This window comes from Macaca fascicularis, chromosome 5 (genome assembly GCF_037993035.2).
Source record: "Macaca fascicularis isolate 582-1 chromosome 5, T2T-MFA8v1.1".
Taxonomy (NCBI): domain Eukaryota; kingdom Metazoa; phylum Chordata; class Mammalia; order Primates; family Cercopithecidae; genus Macaca; species Macaca fascicularis.
The window spans coordinates 7,487,206-7,513,477 of record NC_088379.1 but is presented as its reverse complement, the minus strand read 5'-3'; the positions used below and the strand labels follow the sequence as shown (position 1 = coordinate 7,513,477).

General features: G+C 41.2%; 1 protein-coding gene across 9 annotated transcripts in view; it reads right to left on the bottom strand.

The window, feature by feature from the left end:
* EVC2 (EvC ciliary complex subunit 2) overlaps positions 1-26,272 on the bottom strand; it is a 188,209-nt gene that overhangs the window by 57,950 nt on the left and 103,987 nt on the right. For 4 of the 9 annotated variants that reach the window (XR_012434648.1, XM_065544758.2, XM_005554453.5 and 1 more), the window contains one exon: positions 7,053-7,280. The exons of 2 other annotated variants lie outside the window; for them this stretch is intronic. Coding sequence is in view for 6 of the 7 variants with exons in the window: in XM_065544758.2 (XP_065400830.1) it covers positions 7,053-7,280 (228 nt within the window). In the remaining variant the exon portion in view is untranslated. Of the gene's footprint in view, positions 1-7,052; positions 7,281-13,348; positions 13,418-26,272 lie in introns of all 9 variants that reach the window. 3 more of the 9 variants (XM_074039405.1, XM_074039408.1, XM_074039407.1) reach the window with 1 other exon arrangement.

The window sequence follows — 26,272 nt, the reverse complement described above, 5'->3', positions numbered from 1 at the left end:
CATTTCAAATGCAAACTCAAGTAAGGGTGCAATAATCATATGCATTGCCTTACCACCCATTTAATAATACGGCATCATCTGATTTATCAGCTGCTCCCAACTCAGGACACACTAACTCTGTTCTAAACAAACTGGAGGCAGGAGTTACTCAAGAGTTTTAAGATAAAAAATGTAAGTGTTGTACTCTCCAATTATTATACGAATAGAAATCAGTGTGGTTTGAAGTAAAAAGCACAACTATGTGTTTTAGGGCTGTACTGAGGGTGTTTCTTGGGCACTTAGGATGAGCAGATGAATCATGCACTGAAGGCTAAATGTTCCTGGTGTCTCCCTCTGCCCCTAACTCACTAAATGACCCTGGACCTGCTCTTCCCTCTGCAGGCTCTATTTCCTCCATCTGGAATTCAGGGCAGTGATCCGCCTCCATGCTAACCACCTCGAGTGTAATACTTGCTGTGGGCTTTGGAGGTTTCCTTCTATTATTAATTTGCTACGGAGTTTTATCTTGAATGGGTGTTAAATTCAGTTAAGGACTGATATGGTTTGGATTTGTGTCCCCACCCAAATCTCATGTTGAACTGTAATCCCCAGTGTTGGAGGTGAGGCCTGCTGGAAGGTGATTGGATCATGGGGGTGGATCCTTCATGAATGGTTTAGCGCCATCCCTTTGGTGCTGTTCTTGTGAGAGTGAGTGAGTTATAATGAGATCTGGTTGTTTAAAACTGTGTAACACCTCCTCCACTCTCTCTTCCTTTTGCTCCAGCCATGAAAGATGTGCCTCCTTTCCCTCTGCCTTCTGCCATAATTGTAAGTTTCCTGAGGTTTCCACAGAGGCTGAGCAGATGCATCATGCTTCCTGTACAGCCTGCAGAATTATAAGCCAATTAAACCTCCTTTTGTTACAAATTACCCAGTCTCAGGTACTTCTTTATAGCAATGTGAGAACAGACTAACACAGAAAATTGGTACTGAGGAGTGGGCACCGCTACAACAATACTTGCAAATGTGAAAGCAGCTTTGGAATTGGGTAACCAAAGGAGGTTGGAAGAGTGTGGAGGGCTCAGAAGACCGAAAGATGAGGGAAAGTTTGGAACTTCCTAGAGACTTGTTACATTGTTGTGACCAAAATGCTGATTGTAATATGGACAATGAATTCTAGGCTGAGGAAGTCTCAGATGGAGATGAGGAACTCATTGGGAACTGGAGTAAAGGTCACTTTTGCCAGGCTGTAGCAAAGAGACTGGTGGCATTTTGCCCCTACTCTAGAGATCTATGGAATTTTGAATTTGAGAGTGATGATTTAGGGTATCTCATGGAAGAAATTATCTAGCAGCAAATCATTCAAGGTATGACCTGGCTGCTTCTAACAACCTATGCTCATATGTGTGAGCAAAGAAATGACCTGAAACTGGACCTTATATTTAAAAGGGAAGCAGAGTGTAAAAGTGTGGGAAATTTGCAGCCCACCATAGCTAAGAGAATGGGAAAAAGACCTTAAAAGCATTTCAGAGACCTTCACGGCAGCCCTTTAATCACAGCCCCAGAGGCCTAGGAGATAAGAATGGTTTCTTGGGCCAGGCCCAGTGCCCCGCTGCCCTGTGCAGCCTTGGGACCTTGCTCCCTGCCTCCAGCCTCAGCTTAGAGGACCCCAGGTGCAGCTTGGACCACTGCTCACAAGATGCAAACTGTAAGCCTTGGCATCTTCCATGTGGTGTTAAGCCTGCAGGTGCACAGAATGAAAGAGTTGGGTCTTGTGAGCCTCCGCCTAGATTTCAGAGGATATATGGAAAAGCCCCAATGTCCAGGCACAAGCCTTCTGCCAGGGCAGAGCCCTCATGGAGAACCTCTACTAGGGCAGTGTGGAAGGGAAATGTGGGGTTGGAGCCCCCACACAGAGTCTCCACTGGGACACTGCCTAGTGGAGCTGTGATAAGGGGGCCACTACCCTCTAGACTCTGGAATGGCAGATCCACTGACAGCTTGCATCCTGTGCCTAGAAATACTGCAGATACTCAATACCAGCCCTTGAGAGCAGCTGTTGGGGCTTAATCACAGGGGCTGAGCTGCCCAAGCTTTGGGAGGCCATCCCTTGGACCAGCATGACCTGAATATGAGACATGGAGTCTAAGGAGATTATTTTGGAACTTTAAGATTTGATGACTACCATCTGCATTTCAGACTTGCCTGGGGCCTGTAACTGCTTCTTTTGGCCAATTTCTCCCTTTTGGAACAGGAATATTTACCCAATGCCTATGGCTCCATTGCATCATTGGAAGTAACTAACTTGTGTTTTAATTTATAGGCTCATAGGCAGAATGGGCTTACATTGTCTCAGATGAGACTTTGGAATTTTGAGTTAATGCTGGAATGAGTTAAGACTCTGGGGGACTGCTGGGAAGGCACAATTATATCTTGAAATGTGAGAAGAACATGGTATTTGGGTGGGGGTACATCTCATGTCGAACTGTAATCCCCAATGTTGCAGGTGGAGCCTGGTGGGAAGTGACTGGATCACAGGGGTCCTTCATGAATTGTTTAGCACAATCCCTTTGGTGCTCTTCTCGTGATGGAGTTATTATGAGATCTGGTTGTTTAAAAGTGTGTGGCACCTCTCCCTACTTCTCTTCCTCCTGCTCTGGCTATGTAAGACATGCCTGCTTCCCCTTTACCTTCTACCATGATTGTAAGTTTCCTGAGTCCTCCCCAGAAGTTAGGCAGATGCATTATGCTTCCTGTATAGCCTGTGGAATCATGAGCTGATTAAACCTCTTTCCTTTATAAATTACCCAGTCTCAGGGTATTTCTTTATAGTAATGCAAGAATAGACTAATATAAAGACTTATTCTCTATATACTAAAATGATCACATGAGTCACTCCCCTTTAATTTGTTAATCAGGTGAATTTTGTAAATGGATGTTTTAATGTTAAACCAACCTTATCTTCCTAGAATAAACCCAACCTGTCCATAATGTATTAATTTTTTATAGATGGCTGTATCCTGCTATTTTGTTTTCAAATGGTACATCTATGTTCACATGCAAGATTGAAGTACAATTGTTCTTTCTGGTGCTGTTCATGTCTGGTTTTGGTGTTAAAGTTATCTAGCATGATAAAATGAGTTGAGAAATATTCCCGATTTTTCTAACACCAGGAATAATTAATATATGAGATTGGCAAAATACCTTAAACTTTGGCAATGAGTTGGGTGTCTTTTGTGTGGGTTTGGAAGATTTTAAAGTACTGAATCAATTTCTTTCATGACAACAGGGTTATATAGACATTTTTTTTTTCTACTTGAGCCAATTTTGGTGATTTGCATTTTTCTAGTTTTTGAATTCATTTCAGTTTTTGAATTCATCTGTATAAAGTTGTTGACAACATTCTCTTATTTAAAAAACTCTACTGCATCTATAGTCATGTTGCTTTTTATATTCTTAATATTATTGTCTTTTATATTTCTTAATGGTTGCTCTTGCCAAGGGTTTGTATATTTTATTAGACTTTTCTCAAAAAAATCTCTTCACTTTCTCAATTCTATGGTAGTTTTGTTTTTTATTTTGTTTATGCTGTATTTCAGAAGAAACACACTTTTTTTTTTTTTTTTTTTTTTTTAGGGAAACTTGCTCTGTCTCACCCAGGCTGTAGTGTAGTGGCATGAACTCAGCTCCCTGCAGCCTCCACCTCCTGGGTTCAAGCAATTCTCCTGTCTCAGTCTCCAGAGTAGCTGGGACTACAGGCATGTGCCACCACACCAGGATAATTCTGTATTTTTAGTAGAGACAGGGTTTCACTGTGTTGACCAGGCTGGTCTTGAACTCCTGACCTCAGGTGATCCACCCGCCTCAGCCTCCCAAAATGCACATACTTTTAAACATATATTTATTGAGGTATAATTTCTGTATGTTTTAGAAGAAACATGGTGTAAACAAAATAAAAAACAATACATGTGTTATTTTCCCCCTTTTTATATAATCTTAATTGTGAGCCTTTCTTCTTTTCTAATATCAGTTTAGGGCACAAATTTTCCTCTTAAAATTGCTTTAGCTGAATTTTACACAATTTCATATATCACAGTTATTCTTTGTATTTTTAAATTTCCATTATGTTATCCTTGACCTGTAAACTATTCAAAAGCATGTTTTAAAATAAATTTGTAAAATTGGTTTTTTCTAAAATTTTGATTTTTTTTTCTAAAATCAACCTCTAAAATTGAATTATTTTTTTTTTTTTTTTTTTTTTTTGAGATGGAGTCTTGCTCTGTCACTCAGGCTGGAGTGCAGTGGCACAATCTCGGCTCACTGCAAGCTCCACATCCTAGGTTCACACCATTCTCCTGCCTCAGCCTCCTGAGTAGCTGGGACTACAGGAGCCTGCCACCACACCCAGCTAATTTTTTGTATTTTTAGTAGAGACGGGGTTTCACTGTATTAGTCAGGACGGTCTCGATCTCCTGACCTCATGATCTGCCCGCCTCAGCCTCCCAAAGTGCTGGGATTACAGGCATGACCCACCGTGCCTGGCCTAAAATTGATTTTTCAAAATCAATTTAAAAATTTCCAAAGTCCAAATTATGGACACTTTATAATCATCTTTTTAAAAATGAATTAAACTTAATTTCCCCTTGTCAAAAGGTATTAAAATAATATTGTATAGTCAATTATTTTTAACTGTTCTGATGTGTGCTGGAGATATATATTCATTATTTTTTGGCTATAAGATTATTTACATGTGCATTAAAACACCTTGTTAATTGTGTTGTTTAGTTCATCTATATCTTTACCTGTGTTTCATTTGATCAATAAATCAACCACTGACAGAAGTATGCTGAAATTTCCCACTATGATGACAGATTTATCAATTTCTCCCTGTTCTAGCAATTGTTCTTGTTGTTATTTTGAGTCTTTTATTAAATATATGCAAGTTAAACTCACTATATGCTCCAGGTGAATAAAATTTTTAAATCACACCTGTAATCCAAGAACTTTGGGAGGCCAAGGCGGGAGGATCATTTGAGCCCAGCTGAGATGGGGTAAAACCCCATCTCTACAAAAAATACCAAAAAAAAAAAAAAAAAAAAAAAGCTGGGTATGATGGCACATGCCCATGTGGTCCCAGCTACTTGGAGGGGTGACGTGGGAGGATTGCCTGAGCCCAGGAGGTCAAGGCTGCAGCGAGCCAAGATTGGGCCATTGCACTCCAGCCTGCTCGACAGAGGAAGACTCTGTCTGAAAAACAGAAAAAAAAAAAAAAAAATTTAAATCATTTTTGTAATATCTTTAACAATTTCACAAATTATTATTATTTTAGATTCTGTGTTGATAATTTGGATCTCTAAAGTATTCAGGGATCGTAATCTGGCTTTGTTTGTTTCTCCTGTATGCAGGTCATCTTGCCTTGCTTCTTTGTGTTCGGTGACTTTCTTCTTCAATTGAGAGCTCACATTCGGCTGAACTTGATCTATGGAAATCCTGAGCTACTCCACTGAGAATATTTTTTTTCTGGAGAGGATCTGTCTTTGCATGCAGACAGTGAACTAACCTGGAATTATTTTAATTTATCACCTCGGAGATTTCGTGACTGGATGGCTAAAACGCATTTGGATTCGTTCTTCATGTTAGCAGAGGCCTTCGATTAAAAACTCACAGGAAGAGCTTCACCTGGAGCAGGTGTGGAGATGGGTTCTGCCAGCAGGCAGCTTTCTCCTCCCACCCCTCGCTGGGTGTTCTCACTAACTGAGACATCCCACAGCCTCATCTCCCACTCCTCTAAAATTAATCCCAAGTCTCTGTGCTGCAGGTTTCAGCCTTTGTTCCGAGGTAAACCTGGCTCCTGAAGTTGCCCCCACTTATCTCCGTGAGTTCACCTTATCTAGGATATATCTTGCATATCTTCAGGGATTTTCTTCCATAGGCCCTTGTGAGCTCACAAAGCATTAAAAATATGTTCATTTTTATATGTCCAGCATCTGGCTATTTTGTGCTGGAATTACTTACAATGCTTTTGCTTCCTTTCTATCCCTGAAATAGTTGTTACAGCGCAGGGTGCATAGTGTCTGCCCACTCCCGAAATACTTTTAGACTTTTCAGCATCTACTGTTGCTACGTTTTAAAGAAAGTAATGGGAACCTCACATGGCAAACTCAACTGGTGTAGTCCATAGACATGACATAATGGGTTGAAGTCAGAAACAGATTCCATTCCTGGCTCCTTTCACAATCAGTCATGTGGTCTTCACAAAGAACTTGACCTGCCATCTGCCCCAATCTCAGTTTCTTTACCTGAGAACTAAGTATAATAACAAGATCTACTTTACTGCACAGCTAAATGATGAATATAATGACAAACAGCGTAATTGTAAAGTAGCATAAAATTGTACCTTCTTATTAATTATGCTTCAGTAATAATCTTAAGTATAACTAAGTAAAGAATTACGTACACTTAAGTGAGAGCATGTCTATTCACAACTTAGTAGCGCTTCCCTCCCCACTCTAGGGTTTCAATAAATGTGAGGGGTTTTTTCCTCACTATATGTAATTATGATAATAATATATAATAAATGAAATTCTAAAATCTACACATAAAAGACCTAAAATTAGTCACCAAAACAGTTATTACAATAGCTTTTGTTTTATGGATATACCTCGCACATTTTGGAAAGAATGTAGCACATTGCGATAACGCTAATAACTAGAATTTTTAAAATAATAAATAACCCAATATATTGTTGCATTTAGGATGTGCTAATTGGAAGATACACTGTTGTCCTCCCTAGTATAACGAAAGAAACAATACTGCCAATGAAACCATGGCAACTGCCAAGGTTCAGAGATATTAAAATCCAAAAGGGTTGCTTCTCAGAGCAATGAAATAGAGCCATCTTTGGTTGAGAGAGTGCAAAGTACTCTCCAATAAGTCACTTCATTTAATCCTCATCACAACCCTGCAGCATAGACAGGACAGGGGTTGCAGCCTATTCCACAGGGGAAGATGCAGAGGTAGGTACCAGAAAGAACCAGCTCTGTCTGCCTCTCCTTCCCAGCGCCTGCACTCACCCGGCTGTGCGATTCCAGGATCTGCGTGCAGGCCGACTTGGTCAGCATCTCAGACGCACTTAGCTCTTCCAGGAGCAAGTCCTGGATGCTGAGGAGGGCGGTGTAGGCTGACAGGGTCTCGGTCACCCGGGCCGCCTTCTGGAACTGCAGAGCAACAAGCGACTGTGCAAAGCCTCCCTCCTGTGCCTCCAGCCGCTGCACTCTCTCCCGCAGCAATTCCCCTCGAACCTGGAAGGGGGCAGGAATGGACCCAAACACAAAGAACAGTGAGTAGAGGAGGGTGGAGGAGAACAGTCTTTCAGAGTTCACAGACCTGGGATTCTGAGGACCACCAAAGGTTTACAATGGAGATGCACTGGGAACCTGGAGGGAGCAACATCAGATAAGACTGTCCCTGCTTATGAAGACTCCAGGAGGGTTGGGGAGCCCAGCCATCCTTCATTCCATACATATCATCCTCAAGAGTCACCCGAGCCCATCGCTCTCCTGAAAACACTTCTAAGTCTTTCCATGTCCTAGCGGATGGAAGTTCAACTCCTTAGCATGGGATCCAAGGAGCTCCCTACGCCAATCCCAGCCAAGGTCCCCCTGGACAGGTCTGGTCTGTTCTTCTGCCCCTTCCCCACTCACACATGCACATCTGGGACTCCCATTCCCAACTGCGCACTGTGCCCTACACGCCATGCGCTTTGTGTCTGTGGTTCGTGCTCTCTGAAATGACTGAAATGTCCTCCTATCCTCCCTTCCTGAAATTCTACTATTTCTCCTTTGGGTCTCTGGTTCCCTCTGAAGCGGTCTCACTTCTCTTTGTTTGTTTTGTTCCATATAGACTTCAAGCCAGGTGCCCAGGGTTTACTTGACCTCAGGCAAATCATTAAGCTCTGCATGCCTATGCGTCTTCATCTATACAGTGGAGAAAATAATACCATCCAACACAGAGTAGTTGTTGTTTTAATCAAAACAGCTTTATTGCGGTATAACTTCTGTACAATAAGCTGCACATATTTACAGTACACAATGCGATAAATTTTGACATATTTCTACCCCTATGAAACCATCACCACAACCAGGGTAGTGAACACATCCATGTTCTTGATAAACCTACCCCCTGCCCCCCACTTAGCAACCACTGATGTGTTTTCAGTTACAATCGACGAGTCTACATTTTCTAGTTTTTTTTTTTTTTTTTTTTAATAAGGGGAAATCATACAGTATGTATTTTTTTGTCTAGCTGTTTTTTTTTTTTTTTTTTTTGAGACAGCGTCTTACTCTGTCACCCAGGCTGAAGTGCAATGGTACAATCTCGGCTCACTGCAACCTCCGCCTCCTGGGTTCAAGCGATTTTCCTGCCTCAACCTCCTGAGTAGCTGGGATTACAGGCGTGCACCACCATGCCTGGCTAATTTATGTAATTTTAGTAGAGATGGGGTTTCACCATGTTGCCCAGGCTGGTCTCAAACTCCGGGCCTCAAGTGATCTACCTGCCTCAGTCTCCCAAAGTGCTGGGATTACAGGTGTGAACCACTGTGTCCAACCTATCTAGCTGTTTTGACTGAATATAATTATTTTGAGATTTACCTTTTACCATCTTCTTCTGGGTTGAGGAGCTCTTATGCTTCCCCCTTCCCTCCTTTGGTGCTTTATTAGCTATAGCTCTGTTTTGTTATTTTAGTGGCTGCTTTAGGGTTTATAGTACACATCTTTGACTTATCCCAGGGTAACTTCAAGTGATATTATATCACTTCACATGGAGTACAAAAACCAAAAATAAAATTCTAAGCCCCCCTCTCAACCATCTGAATGGACTACTCCTCTCAGCAAGGGGATTCCAAAGTCAACCTGAAAAACTAGTTCAGGCCATGATGGGAATGGGGAGCTGAACATGCCTCCTTATACCATCCTTCCTTCTGGAATTTCAGATTGAACAGACTCTTTAAGTCTGATAAGAAACATTTACAATCTATTCTCTCTGAAGCCTGCTACCTGGAGGCTTCAACTGCATGATAAAACCTTGGTCTCCACAACCCCTTAGTGTAACCCAGATGTTCCTTTCTATTGACAATAACTCTTTCAACCAATTGCCAATCAGAAAATCTTTGAATCTAACTATGATCTGGAAGTCCCCACTTCAAGTTGTCCCGCTTTTCTAGACCAAACCAATGTACATCTTACGTGCATTGATTGATGTCTCATGCCTCCCTAAAACGTATAAAACCAAGCTGTGCCCCAACCACCCTGGGCACACGTCATCAAGACCTCCTCAGGTTGTGTCATGGGTGTGTCCTTAACCTTGGCAAAATAAACTTTCTAAATTGATTGAGACCTGTCTCAGATACTTTTGGCTTACAAACCTTATGCTAATTTACTTCCATTTCTTGCTTCCTGGTCTTTGTGCTATTTCTGCCATACATTTAATTTTATATACGTTATAAACTTCATACTACTTTGTCATTATTTTCATTGAAACAAGTCAATTAATCTTTAAAATTTTCTTGTATTGAAGTGAACTGCACATAACATAAAATTTACTACTTTAAAGTCAACAATTAAGTGACATTTAGGATTAAGTAGCCCCCACCTCTATTTAGTCTGAGAACATTTTCACCATTCCCAGAGTAAAAGAAAACCCCACACCTCTTAAGCAATTATTCCCCAGTCCTCCCACCCCCAAGTCCTTGGCAACTACCTATCTTCTGTTTCTATGATTTTCCTTATTCTGGATATTTCATATAAATGGAACTACAGAATAACCTTTTGTGTCTGGCTTCTTTTACTTTGCATAATGTTTTCAAAGTTCATCTACTTGTTGTATCAAAACTTCATTTCCTGTTTATGGTGGATAATATTCCATTGGATGTACAGTCAGTCAATTTTTGGAAGACTTTTAAAATTAAAGGAGAATCTAACATAAGTACCCATGTAGTTACCATTCCCATTGCTCATTTTTTTGTGTGGATCTGTAGCAGGAAGAGCCACAGACAAAACCCCTCAGACACTGGAGTTAAAGAAGGAAGGGGTTTATTCGGCCGGGAGCATCGGCAAGACTCCTGTCTCAAGAGCTGAGCTCCCTGAGTGAGCAATTCCTGTCCCTTCTAAGGGCTCACAACTCTAAGGGGTTCTGCATGAGGGGGTCATGATCAATTGAGCAAGTGGGGGGTACATGACTAGGGGCTGCATACACTGGTAATTAGAAAGGAACCGAACAGGGCAGGGATCTTCACAGTGCCTTTTTTATGCAAATAACCAATTAGGTCAGGGGTCGATCTTTAATTACCAGGCTCAGGGTGTGGCGCTGTGCTGTCTGCTTGTGGATTTCATTTCTGCCTTTTAGTTTTTACTTCTTCTTTCTTTGGAGGCAGAAATTGGACATAAGACAATATGAGGGGTGGTTTCCTCCCTTAGTTCTAGATTTCTATCTGTTATGAAAATCCTTCTGCCTGATTTCCTATAACATTTCTTACAGTATGAATCTCCTAGTAAGGAAAACTTTCAGCATTGTAAGTCTAAAACATTTATTTCATCTTCATTCTTGAAAGATGTATTTTTTGAATAAAGAATTTCAGGTGGCAGGTTTTCCTCATTGCTTTGAAGACATTGCTCCATGGTCTTCTCACTCGCATTATTTGAAATAAGAAATCAGCTGTCACCCTGACCTTAGCTTTGTAGTGTACATAATGTATCTTCTTCCTTTAGTCGCTTTTAAGATTTTCTCTTTATCAATGGTTTGGAGCAATTTGATTATGATGTACCTTGGAAAAATTTTCCTCAAGGTTCTTATGCTTGGGATTCACTGAGCTTCTTAAATCTGTGAGTTTACAGTTGTCATCAAATTAGGCAAAATTTTACCATTAATTCTTCCAATATGTTTTCATCCTTCTTTTTCTGTCTCCTCTTCTCCAGGAATTCCAATTACCCACACATTAGGCCACTTGAAGTTGTCTCATGGCTCACTGGTACTCTGTTCACTTTTCTCTGTTTTCATTTTAGATAGTTTCTATTGCTATTATCTTCAAGTTAACTAATTTTTTTCAGCAATGTCTAATCTGCTGTTAATTCCCATACACACACACGTATATGTTTGTGTGTGTGTATATTCAAATCAAACTTTTAGAGAAAAAAAAATGTGTGATATAGATGTAAATATAGACATATAGATATCTTTTTACGTCTTCCATATCTATACTTAACCTTTTTTGAACATATGAAACACAATTATAATGACTGTTTTACCCCATTTAGACTGGAGGTTGCAATTTTTTGTGTGTGAAAAATCACAACTTGGTGATGACCTTGAGCAGTAGGATATAAACAACTCCCACAAGCTTACCATTCCAATAATGGAACACTAGGCATAAATGGGTTAATGCCATTCTCTGTCAATTCTAACATCTGTGTCAGTTCTGGATGGGTTTCAATTGATTGCTTTTTCTCCTCATGAGGAGTTATATTTTCCAGTTTGTTTCATGCCTGGTACTTTTTAACTGAACTACAGACATTGTAAATTCTACCTTGTTGGGTCCTGGATATTTTTGTGTTTCTATAATTATTCTTTAGCTTTGTTCTCAGATGCAGTTAAACTACTTGGAAACAGGCTGACCTTTTGGGTTATGTTTTTAAGCTCTTTTATGTAGGACCAGCATAGGGCTCATTATTTCCATTGCCGAGGCAAGACCTTTTTGAGTACTATATTTGATGCCCTCCGAATTGAGGCTTTCTAGTCTGGCTGGAAGAAACTGTCACTATCCCCAGCCTGGTGTGAATGCTGGGTACTCTTCTCTCTAATTATTTTGGGTGGTATTTCCCCTGGCTTTGAGCAATTTTCTTCCATGGAAGTGCTGAGCAGGTCTCAGCAGAATACTCAAGGGGACCCAGTGGACACCTCTGGAATTTTCTCTGTGCAGCTCTTTCTTTTCTGGGATTCTGTCCTGTGAAATCTAGCCGACTTGGCTTCCCCAAATTCTAAGCTTTGCCTCTTCTACTCAAGGGGTCTACCCTAGTAGACCTGCTGTGACTTTGCCTTCTTGCTGTGCCTCAGCCTAAAAACCCTTTCAGGTCAGTAAGCTGGGACAATGACAGGGCTGAATTCCTTTATTTCTTATTTCTTAGGGATCAGTTTTGACTGCTGTCCAGTGTCCTGAAAATCACTGTTTCATAGATTTTGTTTGTTTTGTTTTAGGTAAGGAGTAATTCTGATACCTTTTATTCTGTCTTGGTCACAAGCAGAAGTCCCTCATAGGGTTATTCTGATTATTAAATAATCTAATACTTTTAAGTGCTCAGAACAGTGCCTGACACATTGGAGTGTTTAACAAATGTTGCCGTTGTTGTCCTTGGTGGTGGTGATGGTGTTAATACTCTTATTACCAAAGGTGGAATATGGTGGGTTCCATAACGGAGGTTCCATATATGGTGCTATGTAGTTTAGAGAAAGGAGAAGGTGGAGGGGTCAGGGAAGGTCATGACAACATTGGCATTTGAAGCAGACACTGAAGGATCCAGGCATTCAGGAAGAGGAACAGCATGACCAAAGGCACGGAGGCAGGGGGCCCTACAGAGACTTGTGAGGCTGAATTAGATAAAAGCTAAGAGGGAAAGTGGGAGATGAAGCCGTAAAGGTGGGGAGAAGAATCCATACTGCAGAGGCCCTGAACTGTCAGGGACAAGAAGGCAGAGCTTCCCCTTAGACCGTGAGAAGGGCAAGAGAGCCGAATGTCCCTGAACAGGAAAAACTTGAGTGATGGGCGAGGCATGGCAAGAATTGGGTAAAAGGTGATCAATAAAAATAAAATTCTAAGCCCCCTAACTGACTGAATGGGCCCCATGTCGGCCAAGAAGACCCCAGAGAAACCTTGGAAGCTGAGTTCCCAGCCATAATGGGATAGGAGGTTGGACACACCTTGCTACACCTCCTCCCTCACTAACCATCATTAGGCTTTCTTCCCTAAGGGCTAAATAGAAACCAGCTCTTTCAAAAGACTCCACCCCTGATATTAACCAACTACCTGACACTGCCCCTCCTTTTTGCTGTTTTGACAAAGCAACCAACTAGCATTCCTTCCTGATAACACACACTGACCACAGATTGGTTCTGGACAGTCTATGGAGGAAGCTCAGTGAGGGTTTTAGTGTCCTCTACTTCACATTTTGATGTCAGAAGGTAGAAAACACCACCCTCAGATCATGCCAGCACCACCATTATTTTGTACATGGGACCTGTATTAGTGCGTTCTTATGCTGCTATAAAGCACTGCCTGAGAGTGAGTAATTTATAAAGAAAAGAGATTTAATTGACTCACAGTTCTGCAGGACTGGGGAGGCCTCAGGAAACTTACAATCATGGCAGAAGGGGAAGCAAACACATCCTTCTTCACATGGCAGCAGCAAGGTGAAGTACCAAGAAAAAGGGAAAAAGCCCCTTAAAAAACTATCAGATCTCGTGAGAACTCAGTCACTATCACGAGAGCAGCATGAGGGTAACTGCCCTAGTGATTAAGTTACCTCTCACCAGGTCCCTCCAATGACACACGTGGGGATTATGTAAACCACAATTCAATATGAGATTTGAGTGGAGACACAGGACCCATGAAGGGGCATGAAGCTCAATGACGACACTTGTGCATGTTTCTCCTTTCATAAATATTCATGACTTCTCCTATAGCTTATTACATATGTATATTAAGCCACCCTGTTTAGCACAAATTCCTGTTTCCTTTGCCCCTTTCACTAAGTGCCGTTTTCAGCTTCTAACCAGATGCTATGCTTCCTAGCCTGTCAGAATTGCCCCCCTGCAGGCTGCAACCTGTTACGAGAAATAAAGGTCTCCTTTCCAAATTTATGAACCTCATCATTCTTCAGCCAATAGAGGTCTTCTTTATTACATGCCTGCCATGAGCTAGGGTTTTCACGTTATCTTTGGTGGTCTCCATCTTCCCCTCTTGGGTGGGTGGTGGTCCAAGTGTCCCGTAAGACCCAGACCCCTGCAGACATGCAGAGCAGAGGGCAGAGTGAGGTGGCCATGAGGGATAGCTCAAGTTTTATTTATGCAAATGCATGCACAAATGTGGGTGAAGTGTAAAGCTTTTTGTATATAATATATGAACAACATGGACAGTGAAATTAAAAAGAAAAAAAAAAGCTTCTCCAAAATTCTTTTTTCTTCTTTGGAAAGCTTAGTTTGTTAGTTCCAGCACCATGAAAATGTGTCTCTAGAGAGGGTTTTAATCCTTTTCTAGAAGAAATCCTGGGAAACAACACAGATTTGCATTTCTATGAGGTATTAATGACAGGCTTCATTAAATATTCAAGCCACTGAGAATAATACAAATTCATTTGCAAAATGATATGCTGCTAAATACTCTTTAAAGGAGAAGTTCAAACAACTTTCTTACACTTTTTCCCTGACAACACGTGGATTTCAAAGGAAAAGTTTCTTCTATGCATTATAATGTCCTTTAAACATATAATAAAGTCTACCTGTATCAACCAGCAGAGAGTTATTGGGATTCTAAAGAGTTCAATACATCACACCTCTCCTTGCCCAAGTTTGGAAACAAATACAACTAGATGAAAGGGTGACCCAGACAGACACCAAATGTCAGCTTTGATATTGAAAACTAGATTAGAGAATGTGGCTCAGATCTGTATCCAAACAAATTCACAATCCCCCAAACAGTAGGCCTCCCTACCAAATTCATCACTTAATAAACAGATAAGAGGGGCTTTCCTATAGGCAGGCTGGTTCCCAGAGAGGAGGGGGCTGAGCTGAGCCTGTCCCATTCCTTCTTTAATCCCACCAATCATAAATGCCCTCCTTGCATTTATGATTATGATCATTATGATCAGATTATGATCTCCTCCTTGGAGAAAAGTGGGCAAGGGAAGGAGAATCTAGGAGTGCCACTAGCAACATCCTTCAGTGGAAAGAGAGGTATTTAGAGAGGTTTTGTTACAGTAGGTAACTAGTCAGACATGAGCAGGGCAGGAGAGAGCCCCCCAACTACCAGGAATGTCAGGTGGCCATCAGGTGATGGTCAAGTGGTTGTTAACTACATCTTTAAAATAATAACTGGTTGCAGTTGATGCCAGGGAATGGCAGTCTCCCAACGATAGAAAAAACCTGAAATTGGTGATAAGCACCTTCCCGATAAGAACTCAGGAGTCGGGCAAGTGGGCTCACGCATGTGCACTAAGAAGCAAAATGGCGGAGTATAACTAGTATATGACCTTCTAGGAACATTCTACTGGTAAGGAAGAACGCCTCAAGTGAGCATGTGCATAACGTCAGCAAAAACACTGCGTATGCGGCTCCTCCCAAGTGCTGGCAGGCCACTGTGCATGTGAACAGCCCATCCCAAGGGAAGAATCATGGGAGAAGGGATGTGATATGGTTTGGCTGTGTCCCCACCCAAATCTCATCTTGAACTGTAGTTCCCATAATCCCCACGTGTCATAGGAGGTAACTGAATCATGGGAGTGATTACCTCCATGCTGTTCTCCTGAGAGTGAGTGAATTATCATGAGATCTGATGGTTTTATAAGGGATTTTTCTCCCTCTTTGCTCTGCACTTCTCCTTGCTGCTGCCATGAGAAGAAGGGTATGTTTGCTTCCCGCTTCTGCCACGATTGTAAGTTTCTTGAGGTCTCCCCAGCCCTGTGGAACTGCGAATCAATTAAACCCCTTTCCATTATAAATCACCCAGTCTTGGGTATGTCCTTATAGTAGTGTGAGAAAGGACTAATACAGTATGCAACCCTCCAGAGGTATGCCAATGTATAAAACCCCAAGTCAAAGGTTAAGCTGTGCACTTGGTCTCTCAAGTCGCCTGATTGTCCCTCTTCCAAGTGTGCTTTACTTCCTTTCCTTCCTGCTCTAAAGCTTTTCAATAAACATTTACTCCTGTTTGAAAACTTGCCTCAGTCTCTCTTTCTGTCTTATGCTCTTGGGTTAAAGTCTTTCTTCTTAGGAGTCAAGAATTAAAGTTGCCACAGATTTGTACAGATTTGCTGCTGGTAACATTATCAAGAAACTTGCATCCAAACATTGGGAGAATAAGGCTAAAGAAACGCTGCTGAAATATAAATGTGCATTTGAAGATTCCCATTCCAGTGGCTGGTCCCCTTAAAAAGCAGGTAAGTTTAATCCATGTTCTGTTGAATGGGTTCAAGATACCCAGAGCAGGTAAAAAGATGGGAAATGTTTAAAACTCCCTGTGGCATATTGTATCAGGAGGAAAGTAGATTCACTGATGGTCCATTGGGTTAATATTTGTTGAATGAAATACTATCTTGCTAAATAAGCATCATTAGTGCTTAAATTTTAGACACAGACAAATTAATTTATATGCCTAGAAAGTTACTTCTACCACCCCTATCATCTACATTATCAAAGTGCAAATTCCCCAAAGAAATGAGGGGCATCACCTCACATCACTTAGCATAGTTTTGCTTTGTTGTATTTTAAGGTTGATCTATTAATTCTTACATACAAACTTACCACTGACCTAGCTGTGTGATCAGGGCAAGGTGCTTAACCTCTCTGAGTCTCAGTTTCTCCTGTGAAAAGGAAATAGTATCTGGTAGCTAGTGAGTACCTAATAAACAGTAGCTGTCATCATCATTGCCACTTTATTATTTTTACTATCATCATTATTAAATAGGATTTCTTTCAAGTTGCACAAAAAAGATAAAAATAATGGTTTGCTAATAAACAGTAGCTGTCATCATCATTACCACTTTATTATTTTTACTATCATTATTAAATAGGATTTCTTTCAAGTTGCACAAAAAAGATTAAAATAATGGTTTGCCATATTGAATTTTCCCCCCTATTTTAAAGAGGTTTCTTCATTTCTAATGATAAAATACATGCACAATATAAAAAAATCTTTACAGTGGAGATTCCTAGTGAAGAACAGTAAATTTTTAAGATGCATCCAGTGCTTTCATTAAGGCAGAGGGTAAATATGGAGGAAATGAGAGAGGAAACAACAGTGGCAAAATTTTGAAAGTTAGAAACTGGATGACTGATTGGGAAAGAACTACATAGATCCCCCCAAAAAACTGAATCTTAAGTAAGTCATGGAGTAAGCAAGAAGCAACATAATTTATACTGCAGAATCTACCTTCCCAAGTCTCAGAAAATGTAGTCATCAGATACATCTAGAAGTGGGAGGTAAAAGATGGAGCTAAAACAGAAGAAAAGGGTAAACACCTCATTAGGAAATAGGCTCCTAGAATTCCCCCCACCCATCCTCTGCTCAGCAGGGCACTCTCTTCCCTATACCCAGCAAATGACTGGAGATATAGTCTCAGGAAAAGTCTCTGAATTTAGGGGAGGAAACTCAGGCACATCTGAAAACAGAGGGCCCTATTGGAAGTTTACATACTGACTACTAAAACCCCAGCTCTCTTCCTGCATTTGGCTTCCCAAATGTTGGACAGCCAGGCCTTTACCATCTAGACAAAAGACCTGGAGTGGTCTTTGGGGGATTCAACTAGCCTTGATGAAAGAGCTAAAGATACTCACACTGGGGATTCCCCCCCAGAGTGGCCCAGCCCAGCCACCAGAATGAAGGCCACAATCTACAAGCCCTGGCTGTAGGCTCAGAGCCTTAAGGCAGTTTCTTATTATCCCACTCTTAAATATCGTCAGACCATCAAAGATGACCACATACCTGGGAAAGTCTCTAATGAACACAGAGGTTAAGACTGAATATGCAGGAATTTAAAAAAATCATTAACATTATTAGAAAGATATAGCAAGTTATAGCAGCCTCAAAACAATAATTTTTTTTTTTTTTTTTTTTTTTTTTTTTTTTTAGGAAGACAGCATCAGGATGGTGGAGGAAGATACTCTTGAAGAATTAGAAATTGAAAACATAAATGAAAAACTCAATTAAAGGCTTATAAGATAAAACTTATGCTATCTTCCAGCAAGTAAAGCAAAAAGACAAATAGTAAAAAAAAGGAAAAAAAAAAAAAAAAGAAATAAAGGACAAGAGGTCAACCTTGGAATCCTGAGAGTTCTATAAAGACAAATTAGACAATAGGAGATGTAATCATTAATAAAACTCAGGAAAATTTCCCAGAATTTTAGATTGGTCAAACTATCAGTCAAGTATGAGGGCAGAATAAAAACATTTTCAGTCTTGGAAAAATCTGAAAAAATCCAAAATATTAAGTTTCCTATGTGCCCTTTCCCAGGAAACTAATAAAAGATGTGTTTCACTAAAAACAAGGATGAAACCAGGAAAGAGAGGGATGAAGGGAATTCATAGTGTGACCCCAAGATGGTAATTGTACATGAGGCACAGATGTCAGTTTCCAACTGGAACACAACAGAAGGCAGAGAGAGAGAGATGTATCCTGAAAGATGGGATTAGCAGAAGACGTGACATGTGTGATGGTCCTGATAGGGTATTTGGTCTACTATCAAGAAGTGGGTTAATAAAGCTGGGCATGGTGGCTCATGCCTATAATCCGAGCACTTTGGGAGGGCAAGGCAGAAGGACTGCTTGAGGTCAGGAGTTCAAGACCAGCCTGGGCAATGTAGTGAGAAACCTGTCTCTATAAAAAATTTAAAAAATTAGCCAGGTAGGGTGGTGCATGCCTATAATCCTAGCTACCTTGGAAGCTGAGGCAGAAGAATCACTTGTACCACCCAGGAGTTCAAAGTTACAGTGAACTATGACTGTGCCACTGTGCTCTACCCTGAGCGACAGAGCAAGACCTTGTCTCTTAAATTAAAAAAAAAAAAAAAAAAGTAAAAAGGAGTGGATTAAATTGGTGATAAATACATAGAAAAGTAACCAAAAAGGAAACTAAAAACAATATTAACTCCAGGAAAGCCAAAAAGTTACAAAGTAGAGAAAAAGGATCCCAGTTTTCTACAAGATTCAACTGTGAATAACATTTAAGTGCTTATAATCATAGAAACCGCAAATACTGATCTAACTATGGTGGGGGATGAGGAAAGAGCTGATATGTGGTCCAGGTTTAGAGAAGAAAGAGAGTAAAACAGTTTCCTAAGGAAACTAAAGGACAATATTAACTCCAGGAAAAACAAAAAGTTATACAGTAAAGAAAAACGATTGTAGTTTCCTACAAGATTCAACTGTAGGTAACATTTACATGCTTATAATCATAGAAGCCATAAATACTGACCTAACTATGGTGGGGGATAATGAAAGGGCTGATATGTGGCACAGGTTGAGTGAAGAGAATAAAATAGAGTAAATCCTCATCTTTCATATGGAAAAGGAAACAGATAATCCCAAATTAGAGAAATCAAGAAATAGCAAAGCAAGCATGCTATTTAGAGTTATGGAGGTCAGCACCAAAAGACCAAGCTAAACAGTTGGAAGTCGTTAACTCTGGGGAGCTGAAAATGCGTGTGCGTGTGCGCACAGCTGGAGGAATCTACTCTTTTTTCAGCACAAGCTTTGTAGAATTATTTGACCCTTTAAAAGAAGGCATGCATATGTTTGATAACAATGAAAAAGAAAATTAAAAAATAGACAATCTAAAAAAGTAGGAGAAAAGTTACTAAATTAAAACCATCCCAAGATAACCATGGTAACCTTCTGGCATATGAAAGGTACAAACTGAATAGATTAGAAAGGTAAGATGAAGTCTGACCATGAGGCCTTGAATGCCAAGCTCAGGAATGTGAATTTTATTGGGGTCAGTGGGAAGCTATGGAACATCTCTCAAAATGGTGCTTCAGGGAGATGAATTTGACAGAGGCTGCCTCAAGGGATAAGATGGGGCAAGGGGAGATGTCAGGATAACTGTCTGTAGGCTTTCCCAATCTTTATGGATGGATGGATTTTTCTCTTCCCTTCCTAAATGGATTCCCTTTCAACATGCCTTCTTTTCTGAGCTCTTTAAGGACCACCAGGGTTCTCTCTTGTCAAGCCACTGAAAAGCAGCACATTATTCTGATGCTTAAACACTAGTCCCTTCTGAAGTCAGAGAGTGTGAAGGGCCATTCCTGACAAGTACCGACTACCCCTACATAATTGCTGAGGCAGCCGCAGAAACACAATAGGATGCACCGTCGCTGGCAACCAGGAGCTCCACTTCTGAATGAAGGCATTTCTAGTGAACTGTGCATGCATGACACATAATGAAATCTGGAAATAGTGAATGAATAATGGATGGGTGAACAGACACGTGGCAGATGTGCCATGCAGACAGAGAGCAAGATCATTAAAATAAGACCAGAAATGATGGGTGAAGAGGAAATATGGTTATGTCATTGTCATTTACATTTAAATGTTCCTAAAGTTATTTGTGAGGGCCAGGCGCAGTGGCTCACGTCTGTAATCCCAGCAGTTTGGGAGACCGAGGTAGGCGGATCACGAGATCAGGAGATCGAGACCATCCTGGCTAACACGGTGAAACTCTGTCTCTACTAAAATACAAAAAATTAGCCGGGCGTAGTCGCAGGTGCCTGTAGTCCCAGCTACTCAGGAGGCTGAGGTGGGAGAATGGCGTGAACCCGGGAGGCAGAGCTTGCAGTGAGCCGAGATAGCGCCACTGCACTCCAGCCTGGGTGACAGCGAGACTCCATCTCAAAAAAAAAAAAAATTATTTGTGAGAAATTTGTGTACACGCTGTTCAAACACAGCACAAGAATCACACCAAAGAGGAACTGAAATGTCCTTTCATTTGTGGATCCATCAAATAGATCTGCTAATCAAATGTAGGGATGGTAATGGAGAGGCCTGTGCTTTAGTCTCTGTTCTACCATGTACCAGCTTTGTGACCCTGGATAAGCCTCTTACTCTTCCTGAGCCTCAATATTCTCATCTGTGAAATAGAGACAGTAATAGTTGCTCTGCCTGCTTCACTACAGAGGGGTGTAGGATATATGCAGAGGGTCTAGGATTGTTTAAAATATCAAGGGGTTGAAAACAACCTAAATATCCATTAGTTGAGGGCAGACGAAATCACTTAAGGCTCACATATACAGTGAAATGCTATGCTGCTGTGAAAAGCAATAAGGGAACTCTCATATAGTGGTATCAAAAATCTTCAAGTTTTGGAGTAAAGCAAAAAGCAGAAATAGATAATAGGTAAGTAGATAAGCAGTTGACTCTTGAATAACTGGGTTTGAATTGCCTTTTTCCACTTACACATGGATTTGCTTTCAATTAAAGTTACGTCAATGTTAAGTGAAATAAGGCAGCCACAGAAAGACAAACACCGCATGTTCATACCCATATATGTGAGCAAAAAGAACTGATCTCATGGAGGCAGATGGTGGAAGGATACTTATCACAGGTGGTGAAGGGTGTGGGGGAGATGAAAGAGGCTGGTTAATGAGTACAAACATACAGTTAGATAGAAGAAATAAGACATAGTGTTCAATAGCAGATTAGGGTGACTATAGTTAATAACAATGTATTTTCTATTTCAAAATAACAAGAAGGGAGGACTTAAATGTTCCCAACACATAGAAATGATAAATACATGGGGTGATGGATATCCTAAATACCCTGACTTGATCATTATACATTCTACGTATGTAACAAAAGATTACCATGCACCCCATAAATATGTACAAATATTGTGTATCAATTAAAATATTTTAAGTTACAATGAGTGTGCCTGCGTTTCCTGCCTTCCCTTCCACCTCCTTCAACTCTTCCACCTCAGCCACCCCTGAGACAGCAAGATCAATCCCTCTTCTTATTCCTCCTCCTCCTCAGCCTATTCAATGTGAAAATGATGAGGATGAAAGTTGTGGGAAGTCAGGGACCTCGAATGGAGGGACCAGCTGAAGCCACGGCAGAAGGACATAAACTGTGAAGATTTCATGGACATTTATTAGTTACCCAAATTAATACTTTTATAATTTCTTACACCTGTCTTTACTGCAATCTCTGAACAGAAATTGTGAAGATTTCATGGACATTTATTAGTTACCCAAATTAATACTTTTATAATTTCTTACACCTGTCTTTACTGCAATCTCTGAACAGAAATTGTGAAGATTTCATGGACACTTATCACTTCCCCAATCAATACCCTTGTGATTTTCTATGCCTGTTTTTACTTTAATCTCTTAATCCCATCATCTTCGTAAGCTGAGGAGGATGTATGCCACCTCAGGACCCTGTGATGATTGCATTAACTGCACAAATTGTTTGTAGAGCATGTATGTTTGAACAATATGAAATCTGGGCACCTTGAAAAAAGAACAGGATAACAGCAATGTTCAGGGAACAAGGGAGATAAGACTCTAAACTCTGACTGCCAGTGAGCCAGACGGAACAGAGCCATATTTCTCTTCTTTCAAAAGCAGATAGGAGAACTATTGATGAATTCTTTTTCTCAGCAAGGAACATCCCTGAGAAAGAGAATGCACCCTGCGGGTAGGTCTATAAACAGCCCCCTTGGAGGTGGCCGTCTTTTATGGTCGAAGCCAAAGGTATGAAATAAGCCCCAGTTTCCTGTAGCATTCCCAGGCTTATTAGTACGAGGAAATTCCTGCCTAATAAATTTTGGTCAGACAGGTTGTCTGCTCTGAAACCCTGTCTCCCGATAAGATGTTATCAATGACAATGCGTGTCCGAAACTTCATTAGCAATTTTAATTTCACCCCATCCTGTGGTCCTGTGATCTCCCCCTGCCTCCACTTGCTTTGTGATATTCTATTACCTTGTGAAGCCTGTGATCTCTGTGACCCACACCCTATTCATGCACTGCCTCCCCTTTTGAAAATCACTAATAAAAACTTGCTGGTTTTACGGCTCGGAGAGCATCACGGAACCTGCTGACATGCAATGTCTCCCCTGGACACCCAGCTTTAAAATTTCTCTCTTTTGTACTCTTTCCCTTTATTTCTCAAACCAGCCGAGACGCTTAAAGAAACAGAAAAGAACCCACGTTAACCAGCAGGGGCGGGTTCTCCCAAAAGATGAAGACCTTTATAATGAGCCACTTCCACTTAATGAACAGTAAATATATTTTCTCTTCCTCATGAGTTTCTTAATAACATTTCCTTTTCCCTAGCTTACTTTCTTACACATATTTAATAACACACAAAATACATATTACTCACCTGTTTATGTTATTCGTAAGGCTTCTGTCAACAGTAGGTTATTCGTATAATGGCATATTTGGGGGGACTCAGATGTTACACACAAGTTCTACTTATGCACGTCATACGCAGGACTTAGCTGAAGACTTGAGGATGCCCTGCAGATCTCTGGAGTGCACTCTGTCTCTCTCTGTTGGAGCTACCTTGTCTTTGGGAACTCTGCCCTACAAATCATAGGCACAATAGCCTCTGAAACTTTGATTTTTGTTTGTTTAACGTGGTGAGCCCGCTGGGCTCCACCTGTGATGTGTGAGGGGTCAGCACCCTAACTCCCATGTTGTTCAAGGGTCAGATAGACAGATGGCAGACAGATAGGCAGATGGATGGATGGACGGATGGATGGATAGATAGACAGATAGATGCAGACAGACAGATCTATTTCCAATCATGGGTAAGTAAAACATTAACCACATAATTTGTGCTGTGTCTCCAATCTGCTTTGTGGACTCACTCAGACATTGAGGCAAGAGAAAGAAGGCACATTATCTATCCTGGCCAGGAATTCAGCAAAGAAGGGCTTGGCCAGGAGGCATTTTGAGCGATAGCCTTACAGTCCAACAGATCTGACAAACTTGCCCCAAGCTGAGGAGACTGGCTTGAGGCCAGGGCAGGTGGCCAGAATGTCCCTACACTGAGTGGACTCTGTGCACTGGGGAGGGTGGTGGGACTGACCCAACCGAGCATCACTTACAGCAACTTTGACATCTCCCCCTCAGGTCAACCATATCCTTGCTGTGGCATGAGACCTTCCTGCGCCATGGGAACCTGTAGGTTCACAGAAGCCAATCCCCTTCCCGAGGGGTCTGCCGTAACTTTCAGCACAGGCTGACACACAGAAGGAAAGGACTAGGTCAAACTAAGATGAGGCCCAAACCCCCTAAGCCAACCACAGGAGAGGTTAGGAGAGGAGGATGGACCAAGAGACCTCCCCAATGGTACTCCCCACCAAATATTCTCTACAAAATGACTAAATCTTGTTGATTTTACTTCAAAACATCTGAGCTGCTATGTGCAGCCTTGCAGACCTCATGACCGGCTCCCACCCACCTCTTAATGCTCCCTTTTCCATACTCAGCGGAAAATACTCAGCCTTTTTGAGAACAAATCTTTTAAAGCAGACCTAGTATAACGCCTAGTATAAATACATTCCAAAGAATCTTTATACATACTTTGATCTCTAACTAAGATGCAATGACATTAGAAATCAATAACAAATCAATAACACTTCTGGCAGAATCCACAGAAGGGCATCACCTTGGTAGTGGGAATAAATTAGTCTTAATTAAACGCAGCTGTTAACCCAAGCTAACAGCACTTAAAAGCAAGTTTTCAAAGAATAAAACTGATTCCAGGTAATTCAACTACTTGTCAGAGCTCTAACTCTATTAAAGAGAACACAATGAAATCCAGTACGCAACACACAAAATTTACAATGCCCAGCATCCAATCAAAAATTACCAAGCATGCCAAGGAGCAGGAATATATGATCCATAAACCAGAGAAAATCCAATCAATAGAAATGAGAGAGATGGTGGAACAAGCAGATAAGGACATTGAAACAGCAATTAGAAAAAGAAACAAGGTGTAAGAATTGGCAGGCTACAAAGCTGTAGTCATTTGTTGACATTATGACTGCGTAAAACATCAATGGAATCAATAGATAAATCCTAGGAGGTAGGCGCTTCTATTATCCATACTTGAATGATGAGTACACTAAGGTGGAGAGAGGTTAAGTAACTTGCTCAAGGTCACACAGCTAGAACATGACAGAGACAGGACTCTGGAGCCAGCAGTCTGGCTCCCAGGATAGCATATGGGAGTCTAGAAAGGCTTATAAAAATTAGTTACATGTTTTATGCCTGCATTGAATAATATAAAACATATAATCGAATCATTCACGATTACAGCCAAACCTATACTGTGTATGGGAATCACCATAAAGAATATACAAGACCTTATGCATAAGGTCACCATATGATTTCTCTCCTAAGCTGAGAAAGAAATGGGAAGGAATGTGGGGATGATAAGGCAACTGGGGCTGTCTCAAGCAAATTGAGATGTACGGCCACCCTACTCATGAAAACAATTGTAAAATTTCACTAGAGGTCCTAAAAGAAGCTCCAAATAAAATAAGCAATATTCTACATTTTTGGATAGGATAGGCAACTGCTAAATGAATCTGTAAGTTTAATGCAATCATAATAGAAATTTATTCAGAAACTTGATTAACTTATTCTAAAATGTATATGCCCTCCAATGTCTTCCAGGCTGTAAATTCTGTATCTGTGCATTTGTAATCAGTCCATCAGAAGGACTGGGCATCTGTAGCTGAGTTTCCCATTTCTCATCTGCTCACTTTGGCCCCATGGGATAGCTACCTGTGACCACAGCTGACGCCTTCCTCCCTTAATCTACCAGCTGTACAGACAAAGCGGCCGCCAGAGGCTCATATTCGTCGGTCTCTCCTTTCCTCCAGGAATCAGTCATACAAGTCTTCCTGAATTAGTCACACAGACACTCTTTCAAGGTAGAGCTACAGAGTAGTCAGGTGGGTTTTCCATGTGAAAGCAGGATGCAAACTTCCAAATGCTTGATGGAAGAATTGGCTGCTTACCTCAAACTGTGAACATCTCAAAAGCAGAAACTTTAAACTGCCTAGCGCAGAGAAACCACCACACAAAACATTCCCTAAAAAAGGAAGCAGAAGGAACAGGGATGGGGGAGAGCAGAGAAGGGCAAGGAGAAGACAGAAAATGGGAGAAAGGGGAGGGGACAGGGGAGGCAGTGGGAAGAACACAAAGAATCACCTTGGGAGGTGAAGGCCTTCTCATCCCAACAGTTCCCTGCAGTCCCAGCCACAGGCCTGGGCTACGGAGGCAGACACACCAACTCCACCACTTGATGCTGGTGTGGCTGCGGACAATTCTCCCAACGCCTCCCGGCCTCTCTTTCCCCTTCTGTTGGATGGAAGAGTCCAGACAAGAGCCATATCAATTTGGGGCTGAGGGTTGGCATGGATATCTGCGGAAGATTTCAGTAAAGGAAGGGGTCACCCAGCAGGTGCTCCTAGTCCCAGCATACTCTGCAGCCCAACAGTGAAGTCAAAGTCCCT